The following is a 20,939-nucleotide window of genomic DNA, read 5'->3' as shown; positions in this document are numbered from 1 at the left end:
ATTGCTTTTTTTATTGCATTCAATGTTATATTTGATTATTATGAAACCTAATTTCCGACTTGTGGCCATCATAACTGCTTCTCGGAATTTAGGTTTCGTCAAAATAAAAAAATTATTTCTTCTGTAGTTAATTAAAAAAGTCAGTAGTCAGATGATGTCTCTGGAAGACTTCCCTCAATATCAGGTACCAAATTTGCAGGAAGATTGTTGAAAGAAAAATTCATAAAATTTTTATTAGCGATATGAAATTGTGGAATTCTCAACGTATCGAATTTGGCGAAGTCGAAATCAATTAGAGAATAATTTGTACGTAATTTCATGTTCAGTGGTGCCACTCGACCAATAATTTGGACAGAGACTGAGCCTCCGAGCTTTCACGAGCATTCACGAGTGGATCAACGATGGAGGACCGCGGTGATTCGTGTTCACCTTCTCTCCCTCTAATTTCACCTTCATTATTTAACTGTATTTCAAAAATTGAATCATGCTTGTGACAAGTGTAGAATCCAACAATATTAGGTTTTTTATAAAATGCCGGGACCGACCAAGAAGGCTGACAAGAAGCTCACACCCAGGAAAAAGCCAAGTTCCTCGTCTGGAGGTCATTATCGCTGTAGTCGAATTGACTTGTCAATGTTTTTCCCCTTTGTACTTATTATTCGAAACTTTATTTTTCAGACGTTACCATTAATGATTTCGCTGATTCCCCCGGTGTTCATAATAGACTGAGGAAAGCTGCTGCAAAAAACGATACAGGATCAGAATCAGAAGTTTTAGGTTAGTTCAGTTCATGTTGGATGCGACGTATGGATGCATATTTACTCTGAATACATAAAATTGCAGATAATTGATGTATAATCACCAAGAACTTTCAGAGAGAACAGTTGGAATAGAATTTGTTGAGTTTATGTCAGAGAAGTGATTGAAGTAGAGACAAAAAATTGAGAAAAATAGGGAAGGGCAGGGTAAAATGGATACATTTTTATTAAAACTGGTATGGTGATAATGAACACCATGGAATTACACCTTGGGGCTATAGAATGACTATAGAAAGAGAAAAAAAAATCATGGAAGTCATTTAACTATTGTCAGAGACTCTTTAGCAATAGAATATCGCAAAAATAATTTTCGACACTCCTGCACAGGAAGTGGATACTTTCTGCCTTTGAGTGGTAATTCAAGACTTTCGTTTCAACTGTTTTATTGAATTTAATCAAATGTATTTCAGAAGAACAAATGAAGAAGCATTCACGATCGAGGAGAAAAAATAAAGCGGTTGAAAGATCAGAAGACGATGCCAGTGGTATGACGAAATTTAATTAATTAATTAATGTTTTAATCGGAAGCCGGAGTAGATTGAGGCAGATTGTTGAATGCTAAATATATTAACTTCAAATTAAGGCACAATAGATATGAATTTGCTTCAACCTTCGTCCAATTCCAATTCTACGACTCTCGATTCGATTGACTGTTCTGGAAATTTTGTTTTCCTTTGACTGCTTATGCTTGAAAATACGATAAAATTATAAAAAGTCCAGGAAAAGATAGATAATTTGCGTCATTCTTTAGATTCTAATTTGAAGTTAAAAAACCCATAAGGGTTATTTACATTACATATATTACATCAGATGCATCAGTTGTTATATTTTTAATTTACAATTCAATTTTGGAAATAGAAATTCCGAATGGAAAATGGTAAATTGTATGTTGGAATTGATTTGGAATCGTTATTTCAAAAATAGTAAATTGCAAATGTTTTTGAAAAACTGCTTTATTTGGTGAAGCCAAGAGCTTTATAGTAACGTATGGAGATATTTTCAATGCTCCTAAGCTATTAAACAACTCTTTATTGGTCAGTAAAAAGGATAAAATGTCATAAAACCTCATGAATTTCCATCGTCCACCTGTTATCGTTATGGCATACTCCACTATAATTTTTTTTCAAATTTTACCGACGATTTGAAAACCCACCAGCAGTTTGAGCTTAAACCGAATTTAAGATTCTTCCTATGATAACTGCAATCATGTTTTCCATTTGAATAGAATTAAAAAAATGCAAAGCTCTTGTGTTGAACGTAAATATAAATAATTAGTCAAGTAATATTATAAAATTGTTTTAGGAATCGATTATCCCCTGGACCTGTGGTTTCTGATATCAGAGTACATTGCACCCGAGGCAGTTGGAAAATTTGCAAGAATTTGCAAGAGTTCTAATCACGTCGTTAAAACCGCTAAATTTTGGTTTCACCTTTACAAAAGGTACGAAAAAAATGTATAAAACAGTCAAGATTGATTTCGTCATTTTTTATTTTCTTTTCTTCTTCCAGATTTTATAAGAAAACTGAAAATTTGCCGGAAAGGTTGACTCCAGCGTGTATGGTGAGACCTTATGGATTGCGTGCTTGTGTAATTAGAACTTTGCACTTTACTTATTTTCCGTCGGCCGATAGACCAGGAAATCATTCGTATTCTGAACAAGGGGAGCCTCACTCGCTTATTAAGCGACGTTGTTCTCTCATGTGGCATAAAGTAAGGATCGAAATGGCGTATACACTATTTCATTTAGATTATAATAATTTTAGAAAGTGAAGAGTTGCTCTTCTACAGTATATGCATCTAATTCTTTTTGTTGATGAATTAGGAGAGCTCTCTCAAATATTCATTTTGCTCATCATTTACTGTTATCACTTCTCATTGCTTATTTGCATAATTTCCTGAAGTTGAGAATTTCTTTTCAATTAATTTCGTTAGATTTTCTCCATAATTCTTGTCTCCTACAGGAACGCTTGTCTTTGTCGACCTGAATGAATTAGAACTACCGCATTTCACACACATTTTCACCGCACAAAATCATAAGAAATGAGTTTTGATGTCATTTAAGTGAATATTCTAAGCTGACACTCAGTCAATTGAGATTTTTTTCGTTGATGTACAAAAAACTATTGAAAACAAATTTTTTAATTTAGAACATTAATGAAGACAAAATTCTGTACTGCTCTTCACCTTTTAAGGAGTCAATAGTAATTAGATTGAAGTAAATCTCCACATACTGTTCACATTCTCAGTTATCTTCTGATTGAGAAAAGAAACATTGGGAGCGGAAGGCACCTCACATCGGAAAAAAAATCGTCAGTTGTCATTATCAATTGTGTTTTATGTATTTTCAGAAAGGTAAGACCCGTTGGTATTTCTATTTTAAACTCAAGGAGATAAATTCCTCCCGTGTCCCGAAAAAAAGGATCACCTGGGATGATGAGCAGAGATCTGATCTCACTGAAATGCTTGAGGACGTCTCCATGAATTCAGAGGACGGCTGCCGAATTCTTCGTGTAAGTAGATTGAAACTTCAATTGTCCCATCATGAGACGCGAAGAGAGTGATTTGATGCCCCCACCCCCAACAACATTTGTTCATATGATTTATTCATATAGTAAAATGGTTACTGGATCGATGAAGATTTTGCTACTCTAAGAAATCTACTAAAATTGCAGGTTGTTTGCCAGAAATACAGCCTGGTACCTCTGGTGATTGGACTTATCCTCCAGACTGTGAAGCTCGACCTATCCCCCGGCTTAGGTCACCACAGACTCCAACTGAGTTTTGGCACGAATTTCATTCCAAAAACACCGACTCAAGTTGTCGTATTGAGTGCAGTCGTCGATTGTAAAGTTCTAGATTGGTGGCATCCGTGCTATCCTCATCAGGACACTGACTCAACAATTTTACAACCAATTGCGGAATCCTGGGACACACCGAATTTCTTTGATTCACCACTGCAACTGCACGAACCATCCTTACCACAGTCTGATTGATCATTTTTTGACAGGCTTCGTGCGATTAGAATTCTTTTTTAAGTTATGGGTTGAAAAAATTTACCAGATTTAGCGGAAAAATGACAGTTGGATGGACTATTTTCAGTTTATTTGTTTCATTGTTCAATCAAATTATTTGATTCAATATATATAATTTTTCAACCATTCATCGCAGAGGAAATAAATCACCTTTTGTTATTTCATAAATGAGCGTCATTATTAGTGCAACGTATTATGGTTCGACAAGAGGATCGATTAAAATTTTCGAGATGGAAAATTTGCAAATCGATCGTCGAATGAGTTTGCATGGCATCCAAAGCCGTTTCATCATATTCGTAATTTGCGACATTTTTCTCGGCTCCGATGCCTCCTAGAGCAAAAAGGCCCCGGATTTGGGATCACACCGTTTTTCGTCAATATCTTTGGAAATAGTATAGCTAGCGCAATTTGGCCGACGCCATTCAACTCGTGAGACCATTTGCGATTTATCTAGGGCTCGGGGAATGTTCTAAAATCCGTTCTGACGGCTTTCGCGTTTTTTCTGCTCCTGGGCCTCTACACCCCAGTTTGCCACGTTCTCCGTGGTAATGCCTCACCAACAAGGCACGTTCACCATCGTAGTTCCATAAGCGTTAGCTATATTCTCTATAATCTTTGTTCGAAAAATCCCGCCTTTTCTTAGAGTCACTCAGTACTTCAAGAGCAATATACGATCATGTCCCCTGTCGGTAAGAAAGATATTGTGTTTTTTATCTGACGATTACACCACGATTTAACTGACCAATATCCGTTACTGCGAAAATATAAAAAAATCGCCTGATCACGGCTTCATCTGTCGTCCATGTCAACAACGAATGGTGAAAATGTGCGATAGAATAATTAATTAAACATAAATAATTCTATAGAAAAAGCGAAATTAGTGAGTCACTCCACACGACTGATCCCTGAAAATAATAAATTATTTTTTAATCCTAATCGATCATTTCATAATCGGTGATTTGTTGGTCGTTAATTTGTTAATTGATCTCTTCTTACTCGTTTGCATAATTCATTATTTGATAACCGATTAGTGGACATTAATTTTTCTTAATTACAACACTCGTAATTTTGTCGGGAAATATTATCTCCTCGTGTTGGTTATTTTTCTTGAAATTTATTTTTCGTCGGCAATTTTTTCAAAGAAACTAATCTATCGTGTTAAAATTGTAAGACATTAGTTAATTCGTCTCACTAGACACGAATATTCCATAATTATATTCTTGAACGAGCCCTCAAAATCTGGCATTGTTCATGGTCCTCGTGTATTGAACAATTCACCGTCAAGTTTACTATGCAATCTGTGATTTTTCTAGTGCCCCACATATAGCTCTCTCCCTTCTCTCGAGCAATTTCACCTTTTCCCTTCGAGAGAGCTGTAATAATTATCAAATAGAGGTTTGAAGACATTAATTGCGGGTGTACACGCAATTAAACGTCATGAATACAAAGCAGTATGTTGGACACTAATTTCAGTTTAATATCACCGAGGGGAATTCGTCGGAGTCATTTTCACGGAAGAATAGCTCGGTCGCGAGGGTTTGGTTTATATTTTTACTGAAGTAACGCACTTTCCCGAGAACACTCTTCGATAAAGAAAAAAAAAATAGTATATCAACTACTCGTTCTTTGTGAAACGAAAAACGTGTAAGTTCTCAACTGAAATGGGCTTTTTCCGCGTACATGTTGTCATATACACATGATATTTATGTATACATAATGTGAAATAAAGCCAGCTAAATTCAGCTCAACATATCTATACGAAGCTCAATGTACGTTTGAAAGAAAACAGAAAATAAAAGTATTATACATCAGTAAAAAAAAGTTTTCACTCTCGGTGGAGTGTACCACAATGCATCGGTATATCTACTTTGCGTTTGAAATATAGAGACCAGAAAAGCAACATTTTACTTGTTTTTTTTCTATGGGAAAAAAGAAAAAATAATGATTCGTTGCACGAAGGGAAATATTTAATAAAAATGACGTGGCGTTGTGGAACGAAGTGCGATTGTTGAAAATTTTAGGAAAATAATAAGAAATTTTTCCTCAAATTTCACTATTTTTTATCTGAATCGTCGATGAAATATTGCGATACTGTCGTTTGAAATTTGATTATCGATTTCGTAATCTAAAAGCGAAATGCAGGTTCCGTGATTTTTTATTTGTTGGAAATAAAGTAATTTTTTAAATAATTCAACCGGCGCAGAGAAAAAAAATTAGTAAAAATTAGGGGCGTTAAGTTTGTTCGCCGATTATAAATGTGACTGAGATAATTTACGTGACGTTATCGCAATTAAAAAAAAAAATTAAGATGAAAGTTACGGAATGCTCCGCAAAAAATCCGTAAATTTTTCGTCCACTAGATGACGGTACAATATTGAGGAAAAGATACGTAATTTTTGTCCAATATTTCCCTCTCTGTGGCAGAGATTACAGGGTCTTCGCACGTGGGTACAAATTCTGAGAAATTTAGGGTATCATGTGCTGTTAAAAATTGATAGCCCTCCAATATTACCAAATATTTTTTTCCCTGTGAGAACATTTTTTGATTCAACACGGAGAGAAAAGTCTGAAAAATGAGTGAGAATGAGTGGAATGTCTTTTACTCACACATAAATAGTTCTATCAATACCGTCAATGCCCGTAATTAATGATATATGGCTTCACAAAATTGACTAAACATCACCATAAAATTTCAAGGTCTATCATTTTTTATTTAAAGCTAAATGAAAAATTGACAGAAATATTTGAAAAATTCCGATCTAGCTCAGTTTATTTTATTGGGCCTTTTTACTGTCCCACGCAGCAATTTTTCGGTAACTCACTGTGATTGTTTAACGATGACCGTCGAGTAGCTGATTACTGTCGACGTTGGACTGCGTCATGAGAAAAGCTGCATCATTTTTTTTATAAACAAAAAGTGCTGCATCAGTCTTTAAATTTTAACGAGGCCGATAAAAAAGTTTTCCCAAGCCGATAAACAAACCTTACTACCCATCATAATAATTTTCCTCAGACTATCTCGAAAATTGTCACACAGGAGACTTTTAATTAATTTAATAATTTTTCCGAAATTTCACTAAAAACATCAGATTTTTCTCTCTCCACGAGCCCATCCAATTCCCTGTCGACGAGCCTTAAAAATACCATTTGCATCTGAAAACCACAAAGACGAACCACAAAGCCCCTCTCACTCCCCCGAGGAGTCACCTGTCACCCCCGTCGACCAGACCATCGTTACCTACCCCCTAAACTGCCCGAAAAATGAAGCTTTTCCGCCCCCAGCCCTGAAAAAAACTATTTACTCTAGCTTTCCCAAAGCACAGTTTTCCCACCCTTTCCTTCATCCCCTTCCTCGTCACTTCACTTGTCCTTCCAGTCAGACGTAATCCCCCAACCGGTATTCCCATATTCTTCACCAACCCCCTACCCCCTCCCCCGCCCCTCAGACTCCACCGCCATTTTTTTCATTTTTTTTCCCCGCGAAAAACCATTTGATACTGTCACCCCCTCTCCCCCCCCACCCCCTCACCGCTTCCAACCATCTCACGCGTCTATTTATCCACCTAGCGGTATGATATTACACCCCTAGGCACACTTCGTCCTCCACCTCACCCTTTCATCACCCAGTTATCGCTCCTTGTTTTCATCCACCCTCAGTATTCTCCACATTTTCCTCTAGCCACGCCCCACTAGTGGCCTGCCCCAAACACCTCGACAATGCCCAGCCAGTTCATTGGCCCGCACTGACTTTGCGTCATCCCCATACTCTCCCTCTCATTTTCCATATTTCATTTACAATGGGTTTATCTCTCTTCAGCGTTTTCCCTCCACAGCAGCCAGTGAATACGTGTTTGGAAGTGCCAAATGTTGAGTTTTAATGCCCAACGGGTGGGGGTGGGGGTGGGGGTTGGTGGTGAGGTGGAGGGTGGGGGGGGGTGAATGAAGAGAGGGAGGAAGAATGATACGAAAAGAGGAATAGGAGTGGAGTGGAGTGACTAGGCTGTGGGTGTTTGAAAATTTAGGAGGCTTCATTTGTCCCATTCTTCTTTCCACTGTACTCCACCTGTCGTATACACTGCGTGTCAAAGGCAACTCTTTTATACCAATCTTCAAGTTTTTGTGCGGCACTCGCTATATTTTCAAAGCCAAATCACTCTTTTCACGGGGAATTGAGGAAGTGTATTGTTGGAGTTGTCAGGATGAGGGTTATTAGCGATTTTTGTGGAGAATCTCTTTGTTGGATTAGATTGAAAAGAGGAAAAACAATTCGATTTTATTATGGATTTGTAGTTGATTGTGTTTGTATAGCCACTTGAGTTTTTAGATTTTCTTCTCGTGGTTGATGACTATTGTTATTAATTGCAGATTAATGTTGCAGTGGACTAGACTTCAACTTAGCGGGGGTTAGGTGATTTGAGGATTCTATGGTGGATTTATATGAGGTGAATTTATCGGGTGTGAGGTCTGTCCAGATGAATGTTTATCAAATAATGTAATGAATGAGTCTTGGAAGGAACCATGGTATTGATGCTACAATCTTTCTGACTTCTTCGTGTGTGAACGGGCCAACATGCGGCCAACCATGGGCCAACACTAGCCCAACACTCGGCCAACCATGGGCCAACACTTGGCCAACACTTAGCCAGCCATGGACCAACATTGACCCGTAATCGGACAGTTAAAACTATTCAGTAATAACTACGGAACAGTTGCGCATTTTTTCAGTGAACGTTTCACACTTTCCCTGGAACGTTCTGGACTTTTTCCTGAAAGTTCACTGAAGAAATGCGTAACTGTTCCGTCATTTTTACCGAATATTGTTTTGCCTCGTAGATGACGGAACAAGCACGTGATTGTTCAAGAATTTTTCCCTCCGTGCGTGGAAAATTCTTTCCTATGTATATTTTTCTTCATTGAAATGAATGGAATGCGGATTTTATCTGGAATTCAGGGACGCCACCGCTAGGTGGCGCAACAGGAGAACACAATTCTTAAATATTCCATCTCGATCTGTTTATACGAAACACTTAAAATTATTAATTAGTCTCCGACCATCCCAATTAATATATTACCCTCCCTTATGAATGAAACTACAATTTCCATTCTCTCACACACAACTAAATTCCGTAAAAATGACAATTCATTAATTACCGGGTCATATCACCGTCGATGTTACTTCCAAATTACCGTAAAAAAATCATGTTTAAAAGTTCAATTTCCACCTAATAGTTTTGAAATTATATGATAAAATTCTCACGAACAGTTTGTGAAAAAGAAACTTTTCAATTACGACTTTGGCTACAGTTTTGCATGAAAGCCCCGAGGCCAAGACGTATCTTCTTAAATGGCCAACCAATTAGATCCCTTATAACATTTTTATAAAGTTCATTCTGTTGGGAGTTTCCACTTTATAATCTCCTCCTGTTCTGCACCTCTCGGCTCAAATGGATATCTGGATATTGCATTAGTTCCAGTGGGCTTTCATACAATATGCAAGTGGGGATTGAATCAATTGATCGATTTCCTTGTGTTGTATAGGTGGGAACTACAGCTAGTGTGGTGTGTGGGTATGAGCAATCATCGTTTTTCAGTTGTAACGATAAAAATTGAACGATCTGTATATTCAAGGTCGACTCACCTGCACGGAAAGTGAGGAATTCCGGCCCTCAGGTGGAAAATTACTGACGGCGAGAAATATTCCGTAAAAATTACGGAACTCACAGTTCACTCGTCGATGACGGACTCGACTGGGAAATTTTACGCGACAGTGTCGTCATTTTTCGGAGGCCATTCAGTTTAGCAAAACTGCTAATTCAGCACAGAACTGTCAGTGGAGCAAAAAATTGTGAAATTTTCCGGAAAAATTCTGTGGCAGTTGCGTAAAATTTCCGACAAACGGGTTCGGCTCCAGAATTACGGAAACGATACGCTATTTTTCTTGAATATTTCTCTCCGTGTGGAATACTGGAATGTCTTTGACTCACACATAGAGACTCATATCAATAAATTTTATAATTAATGATATGTAGTCTGGTCAAATTTACCAAACAGCACAACAACATTTGAAGGTCTATATTTTTTATTTGAGGTTAAATGAAAAATTGATAGAAATCTTTACAAAATTCCTAACTAGATCAGTTTATTGTATTGGGCCTTCTTACTGGGCCTTTTTTACTGTGCCACACAGCAATTTTACCGTAACTCATTGTGATTGGTTAACGATGAGCGCCGAATGTAGCCGATTATTGCCGACGTTGGACTTCGTCATGGGAAATGTTGCAACAGACGTTGAATTTTTATGAGGCATAGTAATTTTTCTCAAGTCTACAATTTGCATCGAGATTGTAATGCATCACAGTAATTTTTATTGGAATCACACTATAAACATTCTCAGATTTTTATCTCTACGTATTATGAAAACAACCATCTGCGTATACGGTTTTCGGAAGAGTTTCAAAACCCCTGTAGGGTCTCTTCGGTCTTGGAAAAGTCCAGATCAGCCAGCAAGCTGGAGGACTTTCGCTACGATGTCACCACTTTTTTTGCAGTGCCGACATCGCACCCTCGGGGAGATAATCCTTGACATACGCCGGGATATGTGCGACCTCACAGCAATGAAACTGCCCCTCAATGGCCCATTTCCCAAATCCACAAATGTCTCATCATTATGGACAAAAAACATTTAGTGGTATTCAGGACTCGACGAGGTACGATTTTCAATGATTTAATTTCCATGACTATATTATTCAATCATACATGAAGAGAAAACTTCTGGAAAAATTACGCGTCTGTTCCGGCATCTACGAGGCAAAATAATATTCAGTAAAAATGACGGAACAGTTACGCACTTTTTCAGTGAACTTCCAGGAAAAAGTGCAGAACGCACCGGGGAAAGTGTGGAACGTTCACTGAAAAAATGCGTAACTAGTCCGTAATTGTTACGGAATATTATTTTGACTGGCAGATTACGGAACGAACGCGTAATTTTTCCAGAATTTTTCTCTTCGTGTATTAATCTCCTACGACTCTATAACGGAAAACACAAAATTCAGAATATTTTGAAGATCTTTTATGGGGAATGAGACTCCTGCGATGGCGCCATTTTGAACGGCTTTGCTGCTATAAAGTTCCGAACACACTGACGTAATACACGAGTCACGATTATGTTGTCGAATACAGTAAAAAATAACGGAATGCTGAATAAAATGAACTGATCTAGAAAATAATTTTTTAACAATTTCAATTTTTTTTTGAAACTCAAATGAGAAATAATAAGCTTTCAAATTTTATCATGCTCTTTTGTAAATTTAACAAAGCCACGTATCATTAATTACAAAATGTAGTACAAAATTTTTGATATTAATAAGTGTCGGATCAAGATTATAAAGGGACAGGATTTGTTTATTTTAAAACGGTAGCTAAATTTATTTTAAATAGTATACAGTTAAATTGATAAAAACGTAAAAGAGGAAGAGTATCCTCTCGCGCAACTGGTGATTTCTTAAATCGAGTAACTCCCTGGTAATTCTGATTAGGTTTACATTGTGCTAATTATGTTATTCTAGAATTTGATCGTGAGCATATTAATTATAATGTTGAGTGAACTCCTACATTTGTTATGAGCATAAAATAATGTAGGGTCAAGATCCTAAAAGACAGGATTTGTTTATTGTATAAAGGTAACTGAGTTTATTTGAAATAGTGTCCACTCAAATTGATATGAATTTAAAAGAAGAGGATCCTCTCGCGCAACCGGTCAAGTCACAACTGACTTTATACAGCTTTTCCACACCCGAAAACGCACTGTTTTTCCTCCTTTTTTTTAACACTAATTTTCTCCCTGAGTTTTCATCAATCGAAGGTCTGTCCTGAGGATGACCTCATATGGCCCGACAAAGGCCATCGTTATGGGGCACAGAAAATCCTCAAAAACTCGAAACATGACCGTCATAAAGTTGTCATGTTCGGCAGACACGTCTCCTTTTTCTTGCATTTCTTATGTTAAAAACAAACACATAAATCACATTGAAAACTCAGCGTCTAAATAAATCTCAACGTTCACTAGTGTCACATTGCTCTCTCATACATGCGCGAATATCCGAAAGAACAAAACCTTCACTCTTCACTCATTTCATCTATCCCACATAAGTATTTTTATGTGTGAATAAGACATATTCCAGTATTTTAGACACGAAAACAAATTTCTGCGGAAATTTAATCCTCTAGAGGGCCAAACGTGGGACGAAATGTCAATTAACCACTTTTTAGATCAAGTTTTGTAGAAAAAATTGACCTTGAGAGCGTAATTTTTATGATAAAACTAACCTTCGCCCCTCGTCTCACCCCCTGGAGGTCTCATTTTTACCCAAAATTTCTGTTCGTGTGGATAAAGCTTTATTGAAGAGATTTTGCGCTCCCCCCCCCCTAAATTTCTAACACGACTATTAAACGATTAAAATTATTGACAGAACCCTAAACTGATACGTAGTAACTTATTTTGACACGTCGCACGTGACTCCCTACAAAAACATTTTAGGAGGTAATCCACTTACGTGCAGAATTGAAATGCGGTCCAGTGCACCACCTGCTCGATAAAACAGATGCGTTTTATTTATACACAACGGACAGACACACGCTCCCCATTTTAGGTAGAGAAAACTTTTTACATGGTATATAATACCTGCTGATGCAGTTCGGCATCTGCATTAATATGCCCTAAAATATTCGAAAGCACGATTCTCCCTCTAATGACTGTCTGATATAAATATAAAACAAATTATCTTTTTTATCCACAAATGTTGACGCTTATTTCTCGGACATGAATCAAAATACATGACGTCATAACAGTTATTGTGTAATTATATAATGTAGGAGCAGAAAAAAATATTTTTGCCGACAATCCATTTACCTCAGAGAAGTATTCAATTTTTTTAAATTCTATTTCTCCGATGTAATCACTGCCAAGGGAGACTATTGGATTATAGATAGGGATTTGTTAAATGATATCAAACGATTTGGGTATAAACTTTAATTGTTTATTATGGCACGCAGAAGGTATATCTTTCTCCCATGATGTCGTCAGAGAAACTAACCCTTGGTGACCAAAGTTTTCAAACTCTGGACCCATTTATCAAAAGGCCCTTGTGCACTCACTTATTTCTCTGTTTTTGTTTATTAAAATTATTCTAATCATTTCGGCACTATTCCCAGAAAAACTATGAAATACTGACATGGACTAAACAGAGCTATAGTCCAGGTAGGAAATCACCAATGGCCCAGGCTTCACCCAAACTATTTCCAAGACTAGGTAAGGTTGGATCAGGCTTGGCATCCAAGCCTGGATTAATAGTGGATGAGCATTGGAATGTAACGTGGGGCCAGGCCTGGTAACGAGGGCTGGCCCAAGCTAACTTATTAAGGCTGGCCCAGGCCTTCGAACCAGCGCCGTTCCAGGATCATATATTAAAAAATCCCTAGGCTTTATTCAAACAGATTATAGTACTCAACATATCCAGATAAATTACAAGTGAACCAGATACCCAGTGGCATTCGAAAACTTACTTTACACTTATGTAACAATATGGGGTTAACAATTAGGCATAATACCATAGGACATTGCCAGCCTTTGGTTTGACGTGTAAGTAAAATCAGCATGCCGCCTAGTTAAAAAGAAATAAATTTCAGACAGTTGGTCAGTCTGGGCCCAGGACTGGTCGAGAGGCTATGAACCGAGGCTGAATGAACCAGACTTCTCCCAGGCTTGGCACAAGCTTGGTACCCAGGTTTGATATCAGGGAAGGATCCAAGCCTGGGCTTTCTCTGGTGTGACTAAGATACCAAGCCTGGTGGAGTCTAGGATTACCAAAGCTTGGTCAGCCGAGCTTAACCCACGGTTGGCCCGGGCGTGAACCTTGGCGATTCCTACCTGGGAGACAGACAGTTAATTTTTCTCTACACATACCATGCACTCTCAATAGGGACCGAGTTAGGTTTCAATTATGATAATCATATTACTCTAGACGATGAGTTTTTTGTGCGTGACCTTGAATGAATTCCATTAATAATTATTTAATTTTTTTTTAATTTCTCATTTTCTTGAGGGAAGAATTTGGATTCAATCGAGCAATTGTAGAATTTTTATGAAAATATTAAAATATCAGGGATAGCACGCCCCCATAATTACCGAGTGACCCGTTGCCAATATAAATCGTGACACTTCTCCCCTCCCTTGAATACGGTAACAAATTGTTGCCCCATTTTGTGTCCGTCAGCCGGTGAATAACGCCGCAATAATTTATGGCCACGACTCAGTGTGGACCGCAATATTGGAAGTTCCGGGGGACTCAATCATTATGGGGATCATGACATTAGTTTGTTAGGGGGTGATTTTCACTAGACCACTACCAGAAATTACTTCTTTTTGTTGAAGATGATCCCAGAATATTTAGGATGAAAGGTAATGTCAATATGGGTATTACGTTGCATTGTCATGATATTAATGGATTTTTCGATCAAAGTATAGGGGTAAATCATGGGATTTACTTGAAAAATGGTATTTTCCTGGATTTATAACTTCAGATCATGACTATTTGTGGTATTGAATAATACATGACAGTAATTCAATAAAGCGGGTGATCCCATTGGATTCTAACAACATTGACTTTAAGTTATTTTTAAAAATCTGGAAAATCTATTTATCCCATTTATTAAATTAAAAAATATAATTTTGTCACACTGGAGACAAAAATATTCTTTCCAATTATCCATTTACTTCAGAAAAGTATTTATTTTTTCAATCCTTCATTTCTGAAACGGAATAATTCCCTGACAATTCTGATTAGTTTTGAATTGCGTCACTTATATTGTTCTAGAACATGATTATGCTAATTATAACGTTGAGTGAGCTCCTGCAATAATTACGAGAATAAAATAATTAATCGAAATTCTTTCTTCAAAAAAATCAAAAATTAAAACAAACTAAATAACTATTCATAGAGTTCATTCAAGGTCACGTACAAAATACTCATCATCTAAAGTAATCTGATTATCATAATTGAAATTCGAGTCGATCCCCATCGAGAGTAATTACACCGATTATTTTTCCCATCCAAATCTTGGCCAATAGGATTGCATCATTCGACGTTATTTTGTATAGTCAACACGGTATTTCAGCGGATATTCTTGAAAATTACACTGGAAATTTTGCATGTTGATATATATAAAAAAAAACAAATGTTGAAGTAACCCTCAATTGTATCTGACAGATTAAATGGCAATTCGTTGAAAATTATGTCTCATGGTGCAATTCTATCGGCCAAGATTTGGATGCAAAAAATAATCCCCCGAATACCACTCGAACTTCGAAATTATCTGATATTTCCCTCAAGGTTCCCTGCAAACAAATAAGCTCGTCAAGTTTTCCAGAAAAATCACTCGCGCTTCGCGCTCGTGATTTTTAGACTGGAAAACTTGACACGTTCATTTGTTTGCAACGAACCTATCGGGAAATATCCGATAATTTCGGAGCTCTTGTGGTATTATATGCGAAAGAATAAATACTTCTCTGAAGTAAATGGATATTTCGCAAAAAAAATTTTTTCCCCATGTAAATAAATATTCTTCTGACAAAAATTTGAAGCAGATTTTCCAATAGAAACTTAGACAATTGTTTGTACAAAACAAATATTATCGGCAAAATTATATTTTTCTCTCCGTGTGTTTCCAAAAATTAATAAAAGTTACATAATTCGCAGAGAAATGATCTATACACTCCGTATGATCTTACTTATCTCGAATTAGTTCTAGTGATTCATAATCTCTCAATAAAAATCATTCATAGTGTCAGTGTACCATAGTTATGTCAACAATCACCCGATAAATGAAACGATCAATGGGATTTAATTATTGCAGTTCACTCTAAAATGAATCACTGCAATTTTCAAACCCCAGTCAATCACAAAACTTTCATCCATTTTTTCGCGATTATATTCAATGTATATATCTATATATGTATACATATATATATCGGTGGAGGATAGAAAAAAAATCGGAGGGTGCTCGTTCAAGTGTACACCGAGCGTCCCCTAATTGTTTTATTCGTACTCACCCCACAGCTTACCACCCTCTTCACCATTCGCCTCTCTCACACACAAACCATTACCACCCGCGGTGCCTATCATGCACCCCTAATACCCATAACAGGTTAGCGTCTCACGTCATTATATATCATCAGCCATATACCGTATATCCACTCTTTCAATCTAGCTGGGCAATTGATTTCATTTATATTCCTCCGTCACATTTTTCATCGCTCTTTCATTTTCCTCTATTTGTACACTTTCGATTGATCAAACTGATGGGGTTCATTTCTCCACCAGGATAGAGTAGCTCTTCTCATTCACGCATCAGTCAGCAGAAAAAATGTCCTTTTCTTAGACACCTTCAGTCCACACGCGAGAGTTTTATTGCCCCTTATCTACGAGCCTCGGGGATTTCTGCTGATTGGACAAAAGTTTCTCCTACTTTTGTCGCCCCGAATATCGAAGGGTTTTCGATCGCAGCCGGTTAGAGACAAGTTGAATATCAAATTCATACATGCGGGGAGAAATATTCAGTAAAAATTGGTGATATTTTATATAATTCCAGACGGAGAGAAAAGTTTGGGAAAAATTACTGTGGCGAGTACTTAAATCGAAGAGTTAAATGATAGAATACAAGACTGTATTTTACTCACACATCAAACATCGTATCTATTGAAAAGAGCAAAAACAAAACGATCACATTACAGAACTATATAAGTTTATATTAATACTATGAGGTCATTGTGTCCTGGAGAGGTCGTCTGTGTGGTCTTACGACGAAAACTCCAGTTTATGTTTATTAAATAATATAAATAAATGTTTGTTCATTGAAAGAAAGAAATCATGATGACGATGCTTTGGATTTTGAAATTTCAAGATCGTTTGTTAGTTCGTCGACTGCTCTCGAAGTGTGAACACATAATCATAAAATAAAATTGCTGTTACTTAAATCGTCTATTTTTCATTAACTTAGCTTCCAATTAAAATCTAATACTATCAATACCGTAAATTGTGTAATAATTTTTGTAATTAATGATATGTGGCTTCATAAAATTTACTAAACAGCACTATAAAATTTGAAGGTTTATCATTTTTTATTTGAGGTTAATCGAAAAATTGATAGCAAATTTCTATCTAGATCAGGTTATTTTATTGGGTCTTGTTACTGGTCCTTTTTACTGTGCCACACAACAATTTTACGGTAACTCATTGTGATTTATTAACGATGAGTGCCGGAAGAATCCATAATGTCGACCAGTTCAGATCGCGTTAATCGATGACTAGGTAAGGATCAACAAGTCAATGGTCGATGGCAACGCGATAGGTAGTCGATTGCACCTCGATTGACTGCCTATCGAGTTGCCATGAAATTTATCCCGATCGGTGCTACGCAGGAAAACCGGAGGAAAATATCCGATTAATTTTGAAGGTCGAGGGCTATTTGTCTGGATTATTTTTTTCATTCCAATTTGAAGCAATTAAATGTCTGGCATTTTGTAGTTGTGGCTTCCAGCGTACACATATTTTCTCTCTGCACAAAATGCAGAGAATTGTTTCCAAAATCTGGCTTTTGTCTTCAGCGTATCATTAGGAACATTTTTATAAATCATTTGATCAAAAATCTTCAAGGATTCTCCTCCAAATCTGCACATGTCGAGGTAAAGTCTTTGACCTTGATTTTTTCTAATGACAGTTTTGGGGTTTGAAACGCGTACAAATTGTTTATCGGATATTTTCATTCCTTAGCAACAAACAGGGAAATATCCAAAAAATATCGGAAGTACAACCGTTTTACTTGTACCACGTGACGGGAAATGCCACCATTTGATTGGTTGAAATTGGCATGAAAAAAATTATCTTCCATAAAAATATTCCCTAATCTCACCTGGAAAGACGAGAAAAAAGAAATACAAATCGTACAAAGACCTATTCAGTCCGACTGTAAATTAATTTTAAATAAATAGTTGTAAATGTCAACTCTAATATATGTCTTGTAGAATCGCCTGTCAATTTATAACCCGACTCTATCGAACGAAAAATTCAATAAATCCAAATTGATATCGTTGATGGAGTCTTTCTGTAGCTCAACAGCCGTCGTATGTGCAGCACGGCTACATATACAAAGCACCATCACATTGTTCTGGTAAAATCCTCGTGGGAATGGACACTCGGTTGTTTGAGAAACTGAGAGTGTATGTATCCAGCCAAAGCATCAATTGTCCTCTATGTTTGGTGTGTTTACACAAACAAATGACCTAATGGTCTGGGCTCAGATGAGATTTAAATCATCCCACCTATTTCCATGTGCCATCTTAACTGCACACACACTGCGAGCATTTAATGTCCTTAATCCTTAATAGTCTGCGCCAGTGTTTAAATTCACATGATCCATCATCAAATAATGAGAGATAAACTACGTAATTTCGTGAAGTCTAACAGCCCACGGCAGCACATGTTCCAGAAAGTTTCGTTAGAAGTTTCTCATCTCCATTTTGAGCTCTTCAAAATAATAGAGAATGCACATAAGAAAGATCAAGACAAAAAATTTAGAAATACTTTTTGAATGTAAAATAAGAGTTTATTCGACTTAAGGTTGTAAGGTTGTTGCAGGATAGTCTCTGAAAAAAGTTTATGCCTAGTTTATTCACCATTTAAATGCGTGAAAAGTTACCCAAATTTCGTAAATGTCGATCTCAAATTCAAAACGGACAATCTGACCCATACCATCATCATTTTGTAGTGATTTTTTCAAAGGTATTTACCGTCAAGATTTAAATAAAAACTATTTAGAAAATTTTGTACATAGTAACAACCTTAAGAGTCACGAAGAGAAAATTTCTTGAAAAATTACATGCCTGTTTCGTGATGTACCAGTCAAAACAATATTCAATAAAAATTACGGAACCGTTACGCATTTTTTATTGAACGTTTCATACTTTTTCCGAAACATTCTCACCTTTTTCCTAAAATTTCACTGGAAAAGTGCGTAATTATACCAGAATTTTACCGAATATCGTTTTGACTGACAGATTACGGAACAGACACGTAATTTTTTATTGATAGTGCATGGTATGTGCAGACAAAGATTAACCCCCTGTCTATAGTTCTGTTTAGTCCATGTCAGTATGTCATAGTTTTGCTCAGAACAGACCCGAAATTTTTAGAATAGTTTTAATAAACAGAAACAGAGAAGGAAAAGAAAGAAATGAGAGAACACGGGCCTTTTGTTAAATGGGTCCAGAGTGTGAAACCTTTGGTCACTAAGGGTTGATTCCTCTGGAGACATCATAAGAGCAACATATACTTTCTTCGTACGTCAATAAACAATTAAAGTTTACATCCAAATCATTTGATACTATTTAGTAAATCCCTATCCATAATCCAACATTTATAACCATTTTTTCCCTCCCCTTATAAGACACTTGATTCAGAAACGATTTTTTTCTCGTGTCCCATAATCATCAAAAAATCCAAAATAATGATCTATCCCTTATTTTCTCAAGTAGTTAACCCCAATGAAAATGTCCTAGTCGAGTGAAGTAATGTTCTCTGTATGTGAACAAATTCGTCAAGTCGTTCTATCCGTGTAAAAACTTTGTACAAGAATCTAATATCCTCCATCTGGTACACAGACATTCTGAGAATTCCAGTATGTTCCATCCAAATGTTGTCTATAGTTATGATGGAATACATGTATACACGTATGGTACGTCGGGGTATAGAGTGTAAGCAAGAAACTCCCGACGTTCCACTAGACCATGTATACAGACAGATAAAACTGGGAAGATAGAGATATAGAGAGAATGAGGACGAGAGAAGGTGGGTAAAAGAGAGATGGATGATACAGAATGAGAAGAAGGGGGTTGCTATCTTAGCCGCCACAAAGCAGTGATAACATTTTCCCTCCCGGACAGAAGCCTAGCAACCCTCCTGTGCCTTGGGTATCCCCCAGGTCGATATCCGGATAACCAGCACCAGTAACTCGTTGTCATGACAACTACTATATATTGCTACCAGCGTTCCAACTTTGCCCCGTTTGTTGCCACGCCCCTTCACCAATTCACTAAACATGGCCGACGGTACAAACATTTTGTGTGTTGAGGGGGATGATGATTTTTGGGTTTATTTTTTAGCTGGAGAAAACAGAAAAGCCTGTCAGCCACTTCAATTATCATAATGTTACTCGTTAACTCAATCGGTGGGATTAATTATGGTAATTTTGGGGGAGGGGAAAGTGAACGTTGACATGTTTCGATGGAGAATGTTGAAAAGGTCAAACAAAATGTCATTTTGGGGAAGTTATTTATTGGAGTTTACATTTCGAATGTTTGGCAAAAATTAATTTTCGAAATGGAATGAATGGATTTTTGGATGATTGGTATTTCCTTTATTCTAGCGTTTTCACTTTTTTTTTTTTTTTTATTTAATGCATTCAAATCGTACGGTTTATTCTGCTACAGAAACCAATTTTTTCATTTACAAACTCGGTAATTATAAACTGGGATATTAGTACAACATTAAATAGGTTTTATAGTCTTTTAAAGAGCCATTTTACATGAGATGAAAAAGGAATCAATTAGTAGTATCATTTTTTGATCTAAAGTCTTCAAATATTTACGAATTTCATAAGGGGGGAGGGTCCCTTTTTTTGTAATCCACTAATTAGTTTTAGACGGGACTGCTCATGGGTAGGACAGTGCTAGTGTTTCCACTTGAGAGTAGAAAACATTTTTATGAGAGAAAATTCTGGGAAGTTTGAAGGTGATGTGTGTGTTCAGTTTTCTGAATGTATACAGAGGTACATGAGTGGGACCATTGTTGATGAGAGACATCGGGTCCAGGGTGTTGTGTCCCTTTAGTCTATTAGTTAGTTCGTTTAAGGAAACGAAGCAGGGCGGTCGTGCCTTTCCAGCGTATAAAGTAAAAGATTATTATTTTTTATTATTATTTATTTCCTTGATGTTACAAAAGTTTTCTTCTTTGTTTCACATCCTCCCCAGCTTCTATA

At 36.8% G+C, this 20,939-nt stretch overlaps 1 protein-coding gene across 1 annotated transcript; it reads left to right on the top strand.

Annotated features, from left to right (window-relative positions):
- Window positions 1-371: 371 nt before the first annotated feature.
- Window positions 372-3,981, top strand: LOC135167059 (transmembrane protein 183). Its single transcript, XM_064129910.1, has 7 exons — window positions 372-601; window positions 679-777; window positions 1,229-1,303; window positions 2,121-2,259; window positions 2,328-2,529; window positions 3,168-3,329; window positions 3,492-3,981. The coding sequence occupies exons 1-7, from the start codon at window positions 532-534 to the stop codon at window positions 3,810-3,812; spliced, it is 1,068 nt and encodes a 355-aa protein (XP_063985980.1). The 5' UTR covers window positions 372-531; the 3' UTR covers window positions 3,813-3,981.
- The last annotated feature ends 16,958 nt before the right edge of the window (window positions 3,982-20,939 follow it).

This window comes from Diachasmimorpha longicaudata, chromosome 10 (assembly GCF_034640455.1).
Source record: "Diachasmimorpha longicaudata isolate KC_UGA_2023 chromosome 10, iyDiaLong2, whole genome shotgun sequence".
NCBI classification, from domain to species: domain Eukaryota; kingdom Metazoa; phylum Arthropoda; class Insecta; order Hymenoptera; family Braconidae; genus Diachasmimorpha; species Diachasmimorpha longicaudata.
Note: the sequence above shows the minus strand (reverse complement) of the source record. Positions and strands in the feature narration are given on the sequence as shown.

Bases quoted from the DNA above. Each gene is read 5' to 3' on its own strand.
- LOC135167059 (XM_064129910.1), top strand. From the start codon at position 532: ATGCCGGGACCGACCAAGAAGGCTGACAAGAAGCTCACACCCAGGAAA. The intron at 602-678 runs GTCATTATCGCT...TTTATTTTTCAG, and splicing joins GCCAAGTTCCTCGTCTGGAG to ACGTTACCATTAATGATTTC. The intron at 1,304-2,120 runs GTATGACGAAAT...AAATTGTTTTAG, and splicing joins ATCAGAAGACGATGCCAGTG to GAATCGATTATCCCCTGGAC.